At 43.7% G+C, this 16,119-nt stretch overlaps 1 protein-coding gene across 1 annotated transcript in view; it reads right to left on the bottom strand.

Moving 5' to 3' along the window:
• The window catches only part of habp2 (hyaluronan binding protein 2), a 33,474-nt gene that overhangs the window by 1,660 nt on the left and 15,695 nt on the right, over positions 1-16,119 (bottom strand). The window contains exons 9-22 of the mRNA XM_029250127.1: positions 15,853-16,105; positions 13,489-13,631; positions 12,456-12,590; positions 12,122-12,264; positions 11,866-12,018; positions 7,988-8,122; positions 7,250-7,271; positions 6,296-6,385; positions 4,684-4,794; positions 4,419-4,535; positions 3,080-3,196; positions 2,100-2,268; positions 1,694-1,800; positions 782-1,034 (exon numbers count right to left, since the gene is read on the bottom strand). Of these exons, the coding sequence (XP_029105960.1) occupies positions 782-1,034; positions 1,694-1,800; positions 2,100-2,268; positions 3,080-3,196; positions 4,419-4,535; positions 4,684-4,794; positions 6,296-6,385; positions 7,250-7,271; positions 7,988-8,122; positions 11,866-12,018; positions 12,122-12,264; positions 12,456-12,590; positions 13,489-13,631; positions 15,853-16,105 (1,948 nt within the window). The remainder of the gene's footprint in view (positions 1-781; positions 1,035-1,693; positions 1,801-2,099; positions 2,269-3,079; positions 3,197-4,418; positions 4,536-4,683; positions 4,795-6,295; positions 6,386-7,249; positions 7,272-7,987; positions 8,123-11,865; positions 12,019-12,121; positions 12,265-12,455; positions 12,591-13,488; positions 13,632-15,852; positions 16,106-16,119) is intronic.

The following is a 16,119-nucleotide window of genomic DNA, read 5'->3' as shown; positions in this document are numbered from 1 at the left end:
TCGCTTAAGAATGCATCCTCCCAGTTGGAATTCCCATTTCGAATCAATAACCCTTGTCCTATATTCATCAATGCATCAGATAAATTACTTAATAACCATGTTGTCGCACGCAGCGCTCTGAGCTCGGATGGGGCAAAGAAGGACGCACAGGCAGTGCTCGTGACGAACATTTACTTGAATACCGGCACACAGGGAAATAATGCTCTCGATCCGAGGACCCCTTTTCTTCAAGGCTTTCATCTCTTCACCCTAACAAATGCAATCAACCAATTATATTCCCCATAAATCCCCCCAGTGGTTGACTGCTTTACTCCAATTTTCCCACAATACAACTATTTTGTAAGAAACACATTTTCCCGTTCAAACTCACAGTAACGCGGGTCGTTACAATATCAGATACGCAATAAAATAAGCTGCAATTTTTCACTTTGAATATTTAACTTTCAGCATATAGTAATTTTGAGTGTCGCCCTCAAGCCTGTTCACAACCCAGGCTGAAAAAAGTTGGACATCCCCGTCTCAGGATCTGTACTTACCTGCAGGTACCTGTAGTCATTCATCTTGGGCCTAAGAAATGTTTCTATTATATCAGTGGACCATGCTGAGTGTGGTCACCATGCGGTCTGGAGTATGGATTTTTACTGAGAGCTTCTATAACAAGGTCTTAATTCAGCAATTACAGTATGGTCACGGTGCAGTTACAACACGGTCATGAGTACTTATGTGTGTTATAGTGACAATTCTCTCCGTGGTCAGCATACGGTCTTGATACCATACTCACATACAGTGGGCTGCAGTGAGAACCCAACAGGAACGAATGAGAATCCCTCCGCAGTAGTGGCCAAAATCAATATCAGTGCCCTTGGGGCGGACTTGCAATGAGACCTGCCAGGGGTAGGCCCCAGGTTCAGCCTTCATGCCCCTGTAGATCCTGGCAGCCACACGTTTGGTCTGGAGTTGCCCACAGGTGGCAAAGTCCTCATCTGGTATAAGAGTGGGTTCTTCTGTGGTCTCCTCATTCGGTTCAGTTGGCTCTGAAATTCCACACAGATTTTCAGCTTGTCTGATCTTTTCACACCTTATGAATTTATACCACATATAACTTAATTTGCAGAGTCCTGTTTAGGACCCGAACCTACAATCTCCTATTTACTTTCTGGTAATGTATTTATACACTTGTATGTGTTTCCCTTTTCACACGACCAGCAGTGTAACCATACATGGATTGTTTGTAGGGAACTACAGGGAAAGGAAATAATGAAGTACTTGGAAAACAGGATCACAAGGTTAAGCTTCATATCCCTAGGAGGTCCCAGTAGTTACACTCCTCACTACTTGGATTTCCTCACTAAATTACCTGTGGTACATAAGGTTGAATAATTCTCTATTGATTCTGTCTGACAAAAAAGAAATGTACATCAATTACAAAACAACAACACACACACACACACACACACATTTTCTGAACCTCTTGTCCCATTCGGGGTCGTGGGGAGCCAGAGCCTAACCCGGCAATACAGGGCGTAAGGCAGGAGGGGAAGGGGACACACCCAGGACAGGACGCCAGTCTGTTGCAAGGCACCCCAAGTGGGACTCGAACCCCAGACCCACCGGAGAGCAGGATCTGGTCCAACCCACTGCATCACCGCCCCCCCCCCCAAAACAACAACAACAATAACGATAAATATGGTACCTGTCTCGTTCCCAGATCCAGAGCATTTTCTCACTTTACAGTACTCCCATGTGAGCTCATTCTCTAGTCTTACAAAGCACCAAGGCCGGGCATCTCCATCTGGGTTCCTGTGGTGGATGGGAGGACACTGGAGGGTAAATTCAACACAATGTGATGCAAGAGGACACTACAAAATAGCTACCTGTACCGTTTGGTTCAGTGAGGTGATAAGGTGCTCTCTATGAGTACGATGATTAGAAATTACCCTGTATTGCTGTCTATTCTGTTGAAATTCTCTTATGGATGCTCCCACTTAAAAATCACACATTTTGTTGTTTGCAAGAAATCGGAATTAGAATTTACTAAAAATAACGTTGAACTCAAATTAAACAGTAACTTTGGCGACTGGGAATGCTGCGTGTCACACCTGCACAGGTTGTTGTGTTCAAGCTCCTTCAAGATGTTGTATTCACTGAGGTCTACGGCCTCAGACAAGATGAAGTATGCGTTCCACGGCAGGCACTCCAACCCTTCAACAGTCTCGCTCACATTTCCCCGATAGTTCTCCCCGTTCTCCTCGTAGCAGTCGTCGGGACCTGGGATAACGCAGCAGCATCAACGTTTTGATAAAGGCTGTTAATGAAGGCTAGCAGACTGCAGCTACGGGTTTCCATATGCTAGCAAGTAATTAGCTAACAGCAAAGAGCGCCATGGCAAAAAGCTAATATGTGACAATTAAAATTTTGCCAGAAAATTGAAAGGCTAAAAGCTAACATGCGATGGTTAATGGTTATGTGGTAAAGCTGATCGCTAAACGCTGACATATGAAGGCTAATGGGTATGTGGTAAAGCTGATGGATAAATGCTAACATGTGGCAGCTAAAAGTGACCTGGTGAAGCTAATGGTAAAAGCCAACATTTGATAACGAAAAATTTCCTGGTAAAATGTGATGGTTAGTGAAAACATTAATATTGTAACAGCGCTGAGGGGGTTATACCTGCATCCTGTAAATAGTTGATGTTAGTGTTCATTTGTGTACATAGTTGTGTGTGTCATGTGCCTATTTAGCTGATCACTAAACACTGACATATGAAGGCTAATGGATATGTGGTAAAGCTGATGGATAAATGCTAACATGTGGTAGCTAACAGTGACCTGGTAGAGCTAATAGCTAAAAAGTGATATGCGATGGTTAATGACTACATGGTACAGCTAGCAGCTAAAAGGTAACATGTGAAGGCTAAAGGTTAAATAATAAAGAAGATGGCTAAATGCTGACATGTGATGGCTAATGGCTACATGGTAAAGCTAATGACTAAAAACTAACAGGCAGTAGGTGTGGGGCTCAGCTACGAGATGCGACTGTGAAAGACTGAGGGCAGCAGTCACCAGACTGTCTGACGCACCGACTTGGCAGAGATTGCCAGTGTAGTTAGCCGGACAGTCGCACCAGAAGCTGGAGAGCGTAACGCCTTTGCGGCACGTCCCGCCATTCAAGCATGGGCTTGGATTGCAGGATGAAGCTGGAAAAGAAACCAGCGTTAGGTTACCTTTTCAGAGTTACACCTGAGATAAAGGATCATATTGGCCTTGACAGTAGGGGGTTCAACTGTTCAGTATAAACCGAGATATCCAGTGCTTTGGGCTAAAAGTGTTTGTTGTGCACATGAAGACTGCTGCAACCTAAATGTGTTGGTCAAAAAGAGCATCAGTCATGTGTACATTCATGGAAGACTGAAGTACTGTACTGTATGTGTGGGACCTCAACAACTAGTGTTTACCAATCACTTCTCATTATGAATCATCCACACTGGCAGATTTTGCTACTAAAATAAAAAATACATTGTAATCGTAGAAGAAAAGATTACAAACAAGTACTTAAAATGGGTAAATAATTAAAAACCTTGCCTAATAAGGACATTGTTTTATTAGAAAATTTCTTTGCCGTCTTGTTAATTATATATAACTGAATTATATAACATCACCTCACTGCCCCGTGTGTTCGAAATGCTGCAGCTTTGGCGACATTTTCCATGAGGCAAACTGTCAGTCGACACAGTAAACAATATATATCTATTTGTTCCCTTCAGTCTTGAAAATGTTTAGTTTTGGCACCAGTTCTATGAACAATATTCTTATATTTTTGATTTTGTGTGTAGTATTGCAGTTTATGTTTTTTGAACTGATGAATTATATTATTTAATGCAAGTGTGTTGCAGTTATTTCTTTACACTAAGTTAAATAATGATTGTTATGAGTATAAGGGGGGTACGGTGGTGTGGTGGGCTTGGCCGGGGCCTGCTCTCTGCTGGGTCTGGGGTTCGAGTTCTGCTTGGGGTGCCTTGCGATGGACTGGCGTCTCGTCCAGGGTGCGTTCCCTCTCCCTCCAGCCCTGCACCCTGTGTTGCCAGGTTAGGTTCCGGTTTGCCGCAACCCCACTTGGGACCAGTGGTTTCAGACTGTGAGTGTGTGTTACAGGTTTGCTTGGTAGCCATGTCTTACCTTCAGTTTCAAAAATTAATTTTCTTTACCTCAGAACACTTCACATCATCACACAGCAGAATCTCCATAGGAGTCATTAAGCCAAAAAATGCAGGAAGAAGAAGCATGTGACATGTTTATGGAAACAAGTATGCTTTTTCTGCCCTTTTTGTCATATTTTTCTGAGCAGAGAGATGTTCCGAGCTGTTGTTCCCGGACCATCTCCACCCCATCGCACCTTCGCATCATCATGATCATTCTCACCCACTTTGCAGTTCGGGGGCTGGTATGGCTCCTTGCACTTGCATTCGTAGTATGGCGGAGTGAGCGTCACCGTACACTCGCCATGGACACAATTGGCTTTCTTACAGATGTTCCTGACTGCAAGACAAACGGGGAAACACAAGCGGCTGAGATGAAGACCTTTGCAGGAATCACCACAGTAATATTAGGGTAGGATCTTGGAATAGAACCAGCAACCTGAAGGTAACATTCAAATCCTTGGCAGCCCAACATCTTGACACACTACCTTTCTGACACCTCTTCCCTTTGTAAGGAGGCGGACAGGAGCAGTCGAAGTCGTCGTCGTCCACAACCTCACACACGCCACCGTTGTGGCATGGGTTTGGGATGCACTGGTCTGATGGAGGAAAAGGTGAGGAAAGAGATGGGAACATATAGCTTTTGTTCTACCTAACACAGTACACACTGGTAGTCTATAAACAGCCAGGTGTAGAAGACATACCGATATCACACCTTCAAACAGCTCTGAGAAGCATGCAGATGAAAACATGGGACTGCTTATACACATGTCATCTACATCTTAGAGATTCTCTCACAAGCTCAGTCCACAGTCCTAACCTGGCAAAGCTGACGGTTACATGCTAATGTTACATTCCAGTCTGTTGCTATTGCGGAGGGTGCAGTGATGCAGTGGGCTTGGGCGGGTCCTGCTCTCTCGTTGGCGTGGGGTTCGAATCCCACTTGGGGTGCCTTGTGACGGACTGGCGTCCCATCCTGGGTGTGTCCCCTCCCCCTCCAGCCCTATGCCCTGTGCTGCTGGTTAGGCTCTGGCTCGCTGCAACCCCGCTTGGGATAAGAGGTTTTCCAAATGTGTGCATGTGTGTTGCTGTTGCTTCTGGTAGTTTGTGTAAGTGTTTACAAATGTCCAACTGCCATTGATCTGTTATCCTGCCAATCATCATCATCAATGACATCACCACAAACCTCCCAGCCAATGAAAAGGGCGGCCGAAAAAGAATTTAAAGCAGCTGGTGTTAGTCTAGAGGTTTTTTTAAAAAAAAAAAATTAATAAAAATACTGAATTTTGTGCTGACTTGGCTATGCATGTTAGTCCTTGTGGCTGGTTTGGCTGATTGTGTTTGCTTGCGCGTTTCTGCTCATATGTTCATGTTTCTCCCTGATCCAATCTATATCTTGTGTTATTCAGCTGAACTTCCTGTTACGTGTGAAAGTAGACAGGTAAGAGTCGTGTGACATACACCTGCACATGCAGGTTTGTTTTGAGTGTGTAAATTACACTAGGCAAGGGGTGAGTGTCAGCTGTACATTTTGTTTGGTTTGAGTAGCTACAGCATCCTTTGAAGCTGAAGAAGTGTTTGGTTTAGTCTGAATAGTCCATGGTACACTAGTGTCAAAGGAATCAACAAATCAAACAACTGAAGTTCCTTACTTTGTGGTTTTTTTGGATTTGTAATATACTATATATACTCTTTCACTGTCATGGATCTCACATATTTATATAGTAAATCACTGCACCAACAATCCTGTTTGCTCATTGCCTTTGGTCCCCATCCAAACCACTAGGCTTGAGGCAACTTAATGTTACACCCCTTTACCCCTAGGCACCTTAGGGTTGTAGCAGCTAACATTAGGATCTATGGGGGCTAACATGAGGATCCATGGCCCAGTAAAGCTCATGGCTAAATACCGACATGTGGCATCAGTCACAGTCCAAGTGGCCTTCAACAACATGTAGATTGTGCCTGAGAGTGACCCTCAGATTCGTGTGGATTATATTTGCTTGATGACCAAGTTCACTGAAATAATCTAAAATTTGTTTTTCTATGAATCCATGTAAAGAGCAGGCAACAACTCATGATGAGCAAGACAAGTCTTACCTTCAGGGTCCAGTAAGTCATAAAGCCAGTCCAAGCTGTTGTCCTTCTCATCGGTGGCAGTGTCGTCATCGGTGGTAGTGTCTTCATCATCTGAATTTGAGTTGAGTGCATCAGCTAACACTAACAAAGACCAGCTTTAGATGACTTCTGAAAGCCTATGATAGTTTAGTAAATTTCAGAATTATTTTCAGTGTAAACTGAAATGAATATCTCAAGCTTTTCCCAAAATCACAAACCTGTGAAGACCAACTCTAGATGACTTCTGACAGAACCCTAGTCCCAAAATAAGAGGCTGATAAATGAGATGTGCCCTCTGTGAAACGGAGGATGTACAGCAAATAAACAATGGAAGAATAAAACAATCGTAAATAGACTGAAATAGCCCTTAACTAGTATGTGCAGACAGACTCGAAGTCCTGCAGAATGTGCACCTGGCTTTCACTGTCAGAAAATCACCTTGACCACACCTGAGAATAATGGAACTTAAAAATGGCACATGACTCATGGAGATTGTCAATGTTGCGGATTCTGCGGTCAGTTTGATAAACATTTTTCAGCAAAATGTACCCGTAGCTGGACAACACAGCCAGATGAACAGCAGTCGGTCTTAACTACAGTCTACCCAGTGTTACCCCTGAACAGTAAATGTGGACTATCTATGTTTGAGTGACCTTTATGTGTTTAGTTAACTGATTTTGGCAAAGCGACTGTTCTATTTCTTTAAAGAAAACAGACAATTAAATTTCAGAAATAGCATGGCAGTTAAGGACATGAACTCATAACCTGAAGGTTGTTGGTACCAGCCCCACTTATACCTTCTGTTGTAGCACCCTTGATCAAAGTACTGAATTACTCCAGTAAAAATTACCCATATGAATAACGACTGTAGGTTGCATTGGATAAGAGAATCAAGTAATTTTTTAAAAATTTAGTGCAAATATGTAACCCACTTACCATCAGCAGTATCTTTTAAGTCCTGTAAACAAGACAAGGCTGGTGAGAAATTTCTGGACTATTCTTGTGGATTGTGAGTTGCCATCAGAGGCACTTTACACACCATGTATGAGATAAAAATAAGTTTTTGAGTAATTTGTGCAATCAGAATTTTTTAAGAAAAATTTAATATACAAGAAAGGATAAAGCAACACAAGCTATACAGCACTCATGGTTTTAAAGCCATACAGACATTTCAAGGCTTTGCATTCAAGCAACATCATAGGATTTCAGGAGAGCTCTAACAGTAGTGTATTGGTTGGAGCTGCTGCCTTTAGATCCAAAGGTCACAGTTTTGAATCTTGCCTCCAGCTGTAGCACCCCTGAGCAAAGTACTTACTCTAAATTACTCCAATAAAAAAATTTACCCATCTGTAAATAATTGTAGGTAGATTGACATTGTGGGTTGCTTTGGAGTAAAGCATCAGCTAAAAGAATAAATGCAAATCTAGGAAGGAGTGATGCTGAAACAGATGGTGGAAAGTTGCCGGACAGCAGACTGCCACTGGACCAGATGTAACCAGAGGGCTGCAGGATTCATGGAGCAGTTCGGCTAAGGGTAGTTTTAGAAGAAGGTACTCGACCTGAGATGTTTAGTGAAATGTCAAGCTCTATAAAGATGCCATATTCTAAGTGGTGCGATGAAAGCACTGCAATAGCAAGGAGGACATGCAGTGTGGTGTGTGAATCGGTACTTACAGAAAGTGTGGCCTTTTGGACAAGAACGGTGAAGCACAGCAGGAAGACCAGCCTGGAAATCATTCTGCCTACTCGAGTGCAACTGCAAGGGTTCAACTGGACATGAAGACCAGACTTCAGCCCCTGATGCCCAAGCTGCCATACTTTTAATTATTACCCTCTCTATTGATTCTTCTACTTCACAGAAGTCAACGACCCCAGGAAAATCTCACATTTTTGGGTCAAAGGAGAGTGAGCAAAGCTCACTCTTCAGTTAACATTGGCCCAATAAAAACTTTACATAGACCTCACAAACCGGTGGGCTGTTCGTATCTCCTGCAAACAGTTCTGTTGTAGTAATCTTTCCAAATAGCACTGTCGTTGTATTCTTCATTGTCCAGAATCACCTTTCATCAGTAAATACCAAACTTTCAGTACGAGTACACACACACGCACACACACATTCAGAACTACTTGTCCCATATGGGGTCGCAGGGAACCAGAGCCTACCCGGCAACACAGGGCATAAGGGGAGGGGACACACCCAGGACGGGACATCAGTCCATCGCAAGGCACCCCAAGCAGGACTCGAACCCCAGACCCACCGAAGAGCAGGACTATGGTCCAACCCACTGCGCTACTGCACCCCCTGACTCAGTATGAGTACTTTTTATGAAATTAAGAACAGGTGCACAGAGAAGTGTTGAAAAGGCACTAACATGAGTGGTCAAATGGTCACTGCAGGCGGGCGGTCCTCGACTCCTCGAAGGTTCAAAACCCTTTTTACAAATATTTGGTCAGTTTGGACTCTAAACTGTAGAACACACAGGTTTGTGCAGGTGCTCTCCGTGGGTTGTTTGAACAAATATTTTTCAACCCAGACTTCACTTTACTATTATATTCTATTCCATAGCGGTAACAGGACTGACCTGCATGTACTGGTAATGGCAAGGGTAATTGGGAGGGAAATGTGTCTCCACCAAGTTAAAACTTCATGCACTCCAGTCAATTTTATTAATAACACTGAATACCTTTGCTAATATTTTTGTCTCCCCCAATAGTAATGGGTAATGGACAGTGTAATACCGGACAGTACTACAGTACCAGGAGATGAACTACAGCAGAGCTATTCCAAATGGATTCATGTGAAGACAGATAAGAGATCCTGAAAGAGAACAGATCAAGATGCTGCTGTGAAGAAACCTCCCACTGAAAATTGTTCTGGGCGTTTTTCCACATGTACTGTTGCATATAAGTTATAAATAGCCTTCATACAACATTAAAAAAAAATGAAGATTTGAAGAGTAACTTGTTTACAAGTAAATGTCCTCAGTAGACATTCACTTTATTTCCATGTACCATTCGCAGGATTTATTTGATCATTTTTTGCAGACACAAATTCTTCGAAATCAATCATTGTCATCGACAGCGCTCTTGGAATGGTTTTTCTCTCTAGCACTTGGACCTGCCTATTTTATGCAGTTGCAAAATTTATTCTGGAGAAAATTCATGAGTTCACTTGGAAAGTTGCACTGAATTACAGAGTTGTGTCTAGTGAAGCCATGTACCTTCGAGGAACTCTGAATATGTCAAGTTTCCTTCAGGACAAACCAGTGTGTAACACAGCTGTCTGTTGGCACTGGGAGAAGGTGAGATGTGGGCAGTTGGAGACCAAGGAGAAAGACAAGAAGGACAACAGTCATCACCTGGACAAACTGCTTTATTGAGACTGGCCAAAAGAAATAAAATACTCAGAGTGACATGGAGGTGAAAACATTCTGCTCACTGTATGGGGAGAAGACACGTCTCCTTAGCAGTCTCAGTTGCATTTGAGATTCAGTCCTCAGACCACCTGCAGAGTGGTCTAAGCAACACAAATATCAGCTATGCGTTTCCAACACATGTGGGGCATGCAAATCCTTTCAGACAGCACTCGTCAGTACAGAACTGAGCTGCACACCTGTGTCAATCTCCATCCATCAATGAAAACCACAACATGATGTGGTCCTTCTTGGGGTTTCATGGATGCAGTGCAACCTGTAAGAAGCTGTCTTGCTCATCAGGAGCATTGTAGAGTTCTGAAGCCTATTGGGAACCTAATGGAAATCCAGTGGCAACCCAATGGATCTCCAGTAGAAACCCAACAGGATCCACATGGAAATCTGGTACAATCCCAATGGAACTTGAGCAGAAACCCAGCAGAGACCCTAGAGGACCCCACTGGAAATCCATTAGAAACCCACATGAGGTCCACAGGTTCAAAATGCTGGGACTGCCAAGGATTACTTGTGCGACAACCCCCCAGGGGCGGTATTTTCACTGTAAGGGTACACATTTCAGACATGGCTGCAGTGCATAGAAAATACCTCCTTCAATACAAAATAATTGCAACAACCGCCTGTCTCGCCTAACCACAGGATTTATCTTTCTAACATCAACCCTGGGCCGTGCTGCACAAGCAGCAACAGTAGCAGAGTCAAATGTAGATGGTGGTGGAGACCACAGAAGAGTTTAAGCTGCTGGGGATGAACCCAGATGCCAAGAAAGTCCTTGACATGAAGAGGAAGACAGCCGCTCACAAGATCAAGAAGACTACGATGCATAATCCAACAACTCCTTTGGACAGTCCATCATCTCACATCGACTAAAAACCACCAGCCTCTATTTTTAACCACTTTTTTATATTTATTTTTAAGGTGGGAAACGCAAGTACACAACTTCTTGGAGATTCCAATGGAACAAATGGGTTTGCACTCTCTGAATGCTTACAGAAAGTGTGCTTTGGTTTGGTTGTGCATCCTACATGAGTGCGGAAACACAAGCGCTACGGTAGCTGTCAGAATGCACATGGGAGTAAACTGAGGAACAGGACAAATCTGCGGGTCTTTATTGCTCTGTGATGGTGGTCACCTCACCCTAGGTTTTACTCTGGTACCAAAGGGGAGGTGTTCACTTTGGGGCACTTGCTGAAACTTGGTCTACACGGAGTATTTAGCGAGAGACGCATTCAAGGTGTAACTGGCAGGTTCAGCTTGCAAATGTTCTGTAACTTTAGTGTAGAACTTCTGTCAATAAAGACTTTTTGAAGCAACTGCACTCGTCTCGTCACAAACCACTCGGATGACAAGAACCTTCCCACCATGCAAAGATCTAATTGGAGGGTCATCAGAGCATTTAAGTTTACCAAGTGTCCAAAAAGTGTCTGATCCAGTGTTTTGACTGTAAAATTATTTGCATATTTAGCTTGTTTGTTGCACTGACTAATTGTCAGGCCACTCAAACACAGCAGCAGAGTTAAAGGCTTCTTTAATAGTCTGGTCTGTCTTCCCAGTAACAACTCAGATCTTAAGTATTAGCAGAAACCCTATACTAGAATCACCCAACCTAAGATGTATTTAGTAGTGATTAATTCAAATTTAGTGCAGTAAAACACAATATTATGTGTATAAATAGTAAGTACATAAATGCATAATGCATAAATTGTACTTTTGCTGAGATGTGCGTCGCTTTGGACAAAAGTGTCTGCTAAATGAATAAATGTAAATGGTATAGAAAGGATTATGACTTTGATTAAAAAATGTAAAAAAAATATATATATAAAATTTGCACATTACCATAGCAAAAGATAATGGCTCCCTGCAATAAAAGGTATGAAGTCTGTCTTCACTGCACAGCCAAGCAATGCATTGGGCTCATAAGAGTTCAGCTACATTACACACTTTTATTCTTCACCCGATGAGGATGGAGGAAACAGATTCAGTGATTGGAAATTAACATGGGAAAGAAATAATTATTTTATCGCTACACCACCTGCTGTCTAGCTTTTGTGAAAGGTGGAGCTCACACACGACCACATGTACACGCACACGGAACCGGTATGCTTCCTGAAATTATGAGGCAGATAGTTTGGAGTCGATCCAGTCGAGGAAGGTGGTGACGCGAGCGTAGATGCCCGGCTTATTGCGCTTTCCGCAGCTGTCGCCCCAGCTGACCACACCGTACACGTAGTGCGTCCCGTCCTTCTCGCAAACCAGCGGTCCGCCAGAATCGCCCTGCGCAGGAAGCAGAAATGGTCACGGAGCGTATACACAAATTGGATGTGTATACAAGCACGTGCGCACGCGCGCGCGCACACACACACACACACACACACACCTGGCAGGAGTCCACCCCTCCCTTCATATTGCCGGCACACAGCATGCTACCGTCAAGCCTGTTGCCGTACACCTTTTCCTCCATGCAGCGCTTCTGGGACAGCAGGAGCACAGGGGCATACAGTAGGTGGTTGGAGCTGTAGGCTGAACACACAGACACGTACACACACAGGATGGGCACACGTGAGAAAAAGAAAACACAGATAATTATATACTGTGGATGAAGAAAAAACAATGTATATTAGACATCCACACACACACACACACACACCACTAACAAAACTCATACAGGATACAGCACTGTCTCAGCAAACCATCCCCCCTCAGCATCTTACCTTTCTCAGTGGCCCCCCACCCGGAGATAGTGCACTCTGTCTTATCGGGGAAGGTTTCTGTCGGCAGGCAGGCCGTCCTCACGGTCTCGGTCTCATTTGCACAACGGCCTTCGGAGCCTTTGAGCCTCAGCAGAGCTGGGAATGGACATTCTCTAAATCCACAGGCCAAAAACCCTGCTCTCCTCAAACAGCTTTCCCTTCTCGTGTCTTTATTTTAAAAAGTCAGAATGAACACTTGAATTGTCATACACTTACATGCCGTTCAATGGTCCTAATTTGTTTGTGAAAACTGATAATCACATAACCGAATAATGATCATTCCATCATTAATTAGAATTTATTACAAGTATATTCCAAGCTCACTCCAAAATCGCCCTGAATGATGAGTAATATAAGGAGTTGTGAAACACATTAAACTGGTAATTAAAAACGTTATATTTAAAATAAACTGGAAAAAAGATTTAATGAAGTAAATTTATGGTGACAGTGTCTGTGTGCTAGGTAAGTGCACTCGGTTTTTTCACAGAGCCGATATCTTTTATACCATGTTTTTAGGGTTAGGCCTCTAAATGCCTTAAGGGTTCCAACTTTTTTCCAGTCTGAGTCATCTGGGGACACTTTGCCTTCTTCGCCACCTTAACTTACACAAACATTTTTGTTCTTTCCAGGCAATTTTTCAGTAATACTGCTCTATAATAAACAAATGAAGAATTATTACAATGATTAATGCAAAAGAGAGTGCAAAAATGAAGAGGTTGATATGCAAGCCAGACCACAGAGTGCCATAATGCAAGTGAGAGCAGAGGTACACAGTTCCCACGATGCAGCGTGTCTCACAGTTTCTCTCTTGGAGCAATTTTGAGATATGGTCTCAGTTAATCATGCCTGACCAAATGTCCCTAATGAGATCAATGAAAATCTTAACCAGTTAATGATTAGTGAATAAGTGACTGGATATTTAGAAATCTGAATACGAGGAGTCCAAATAACTGGGGAATGTTTAAACATAAAGTGTGAAGCACAGACATCTTACCAATGTCATTGTACCAGGCTTCTGGTGTCTCTCTGTAGTCCTCATGATTTATGGCTTCAACAACATCTAAGATCTGGACATCTGGGTCAAGCTTCTTCAGGTTCATAGCTCCCAGGACCACCTGCTTTTCAGTGCTGTTGTCACTGGAGGGAGAAGGGTGGGGTCTCACACAGAGGAGTGGCAGCTACAGCACAAAACAATCAATGACCATCAGTTGGAAAACTATACATTTTATTGGATCACAGGGTCCTCAAACGGTAGTGAGACACAGAGCATTGTATTTGTCTGCAGCTCACGCATCATCGGTGGAAACAGTTTGTTATTCTGTATGAATAATACAGGCAGTCCCCGAATTACGAACGAGTTCCGCGTCCTCCCTCTGTCTTTAAGTCGTATTTTGATGCAAGTGGGAACAGTTAGGTATGGTGGGTATCTACCGTCAGTTTGTCAAATGTTTGTCTTAGTATATAGTATATTGTGTACCTTTCCGTTTACTTATAATAGAGACAGACATAGAACGAGATAATAATAAATGTTACTACTGTCATGATGAACAGAGGACATGGAGAAGGCTGGATCCAAGTGCAGGATCGTTTATTCAGATCAAAGGACTAGACGTGTTCTTGTGATCGGGGACGGGAAAATGGCTGGTCGGTCGATCGGCGAATTGAACAGAGACAAGGATCTAAAATCGTGGTCAAGGGACAAGGTGGGCAGTCGTTACCAGAGAGACATGGAACAGGACTGGGAAATGATGAGGAACAGGACTTGGAAGAGCAAAGTGCCAATGAGCCGACAAACCGCTGTAGATGCGCAATGTTTCCATGCGTGTTGCAAAGTACACACACATTTTCGGAACCGCTTTGTCCCAGACGGGGTCGCGGGGAACCGGAGCCTACCCGGCAACACAGGGCGTAAGGCCGGAGGGGGAGGGGACACACCCAGGACGGGACGCCAGTCTGTCGCAAGGCACCCCAAGCGGGACTCGAACCCCAGACCCACCGGAGAGCAGGACCCAGTCCAACCCACTGTGCCACTGTGCCCTCTGTTGCAAAGTAATGCCCGTTTATTATTACGAACCATTGTATATACAGTAACTCAAATGTTTAATACACACACACTGTCTGTAACCGCTTGTCCCGAGCAGGGTTGCAGCGAACCGGAGCCTAACCCAGTAACACAGGGCACAAAGCTGGAGGCGGAGGGGACGCACCCAGGACGGGATGTCAGTCCGCCGAAAGGCAACCCAAGCAGGACTCGAGCCCCAGACCTGCCAGAGAGCGGGACCCAGCCAAACCCATCGCGCCACCATGCCCCCGGAATTTTTAATATAAAGGAGTTAATTATGAAGTTTTCGTTTGATTGTTACTTAGGGTGACAAAAAAAAAATCAACTTCCAGTCAATAAGGGGGTGGTTCGTGTGTACGGGTTGTATGGAAATCAGACGTTCGTAACTCGGGGACTGCCTGTATTTTTATTTACTCGTATTTGAGTTCTGAACATGAAGAAGAGAAAGATTCTGACAAGTGTAGGACAAGCAAGATGGACAAACTTGCATTTATTAAAATAAAGAGCAAGCCAATTTCTTTGATACGCAGTAAAGTAGTTTTTTTTTTTGGAATATCACAATAATTAACATTATAGCTGAAAACATGCATCTGCATGTGACAAATTTCAGGACCAGTTTTGTAAACACAAGGTATTGGAACTAAAAAGTAAACATCCTCCCAGTTGGAATCCCCATTTCTAATCAATAACCACTGTCCTATATTCATCAATGTAGCAGATAAATGACTTAATAATTATATCATATCCTGTAAAAGAAGTTAAGGTAATTAATACTGTGGCATTACACAATAAAATAAGTAGCAATTTTTCAGTTTGAATATTGTAATGACCCGCGTTACTGTTCTGGGCGGGAAATGTGTTTTATTGTAATTGGTTAGCATTCGGTGACATACGGGGAATATAAGGGGGTGATTGCATCCACCAGGGAGGAGAGAGAAGAGAGTGTTGGGGAGTTAAGCAGGCTAAAGCTGGCTAGACGCGTGACTCCTGGAGGAAACGGGGTCCTCGGACCGAGAGCATTATTTCCCTGTGTGCCGGTGTTTCAATAAAACGTTCGAAATGAACGTCTGCGTCCTTCTGCGCCCCATCCAAATCCACAGCGCTGCGTGCCACATTCAGTCTCCGCTGGAGGCGAATCCCAAAATATTTAAGGTTCACCATGTGGTCTGGAGTGTGGATTTTTACTGAGAGCTGATATAACAAGGTCATGATACTACATGACTACAATATGTACTTATGTGTGTTATAGTGACAATTCTCTCCGTGGTCAGCATACGGTCTTGATACCATACTCACATACAGTGGGCTGCAGTGAGAACCCAACAGGAACGAATGAGAATCCCTCCGCAGTAGTGGCCAAAATCAATATCAGTGCCCTTGGGGCGGACTTGCAATGAGACCTGCCAGGGGTAGGCCCCAGGTTCAGCCTTCATGCCCCTGTAGATCCTGGCAGCCACACGTTTGGTCTGGGGTTGCCCACAGGTGGCAAAGTCCTCCTCTGGTATAAGAGTGGGTTCTTCTGTGGTCTCCTCATTCGGCTCAATTGGCTCTGAAATTCCACAC

This window comes from Scleropages formosus, chromosome 3 (genome assembly GCF_900964775.1).
Source record: "Scleropages formosus chromosome 3, fSclFor1.1, whole genome shotgun sequence".
Lineage (NCBI taxonomy): Eukaryota > Metazoa > Chordata > Actinopteri > Osteoglossiformes > Osteoglossidae > Scleropages > Scleropages formosus.
The sequence above is the reverse complement of the archived record's forward strand: the minus strand, read 5'-3'. Positions and strand labels throughout refer to the sequence as shown.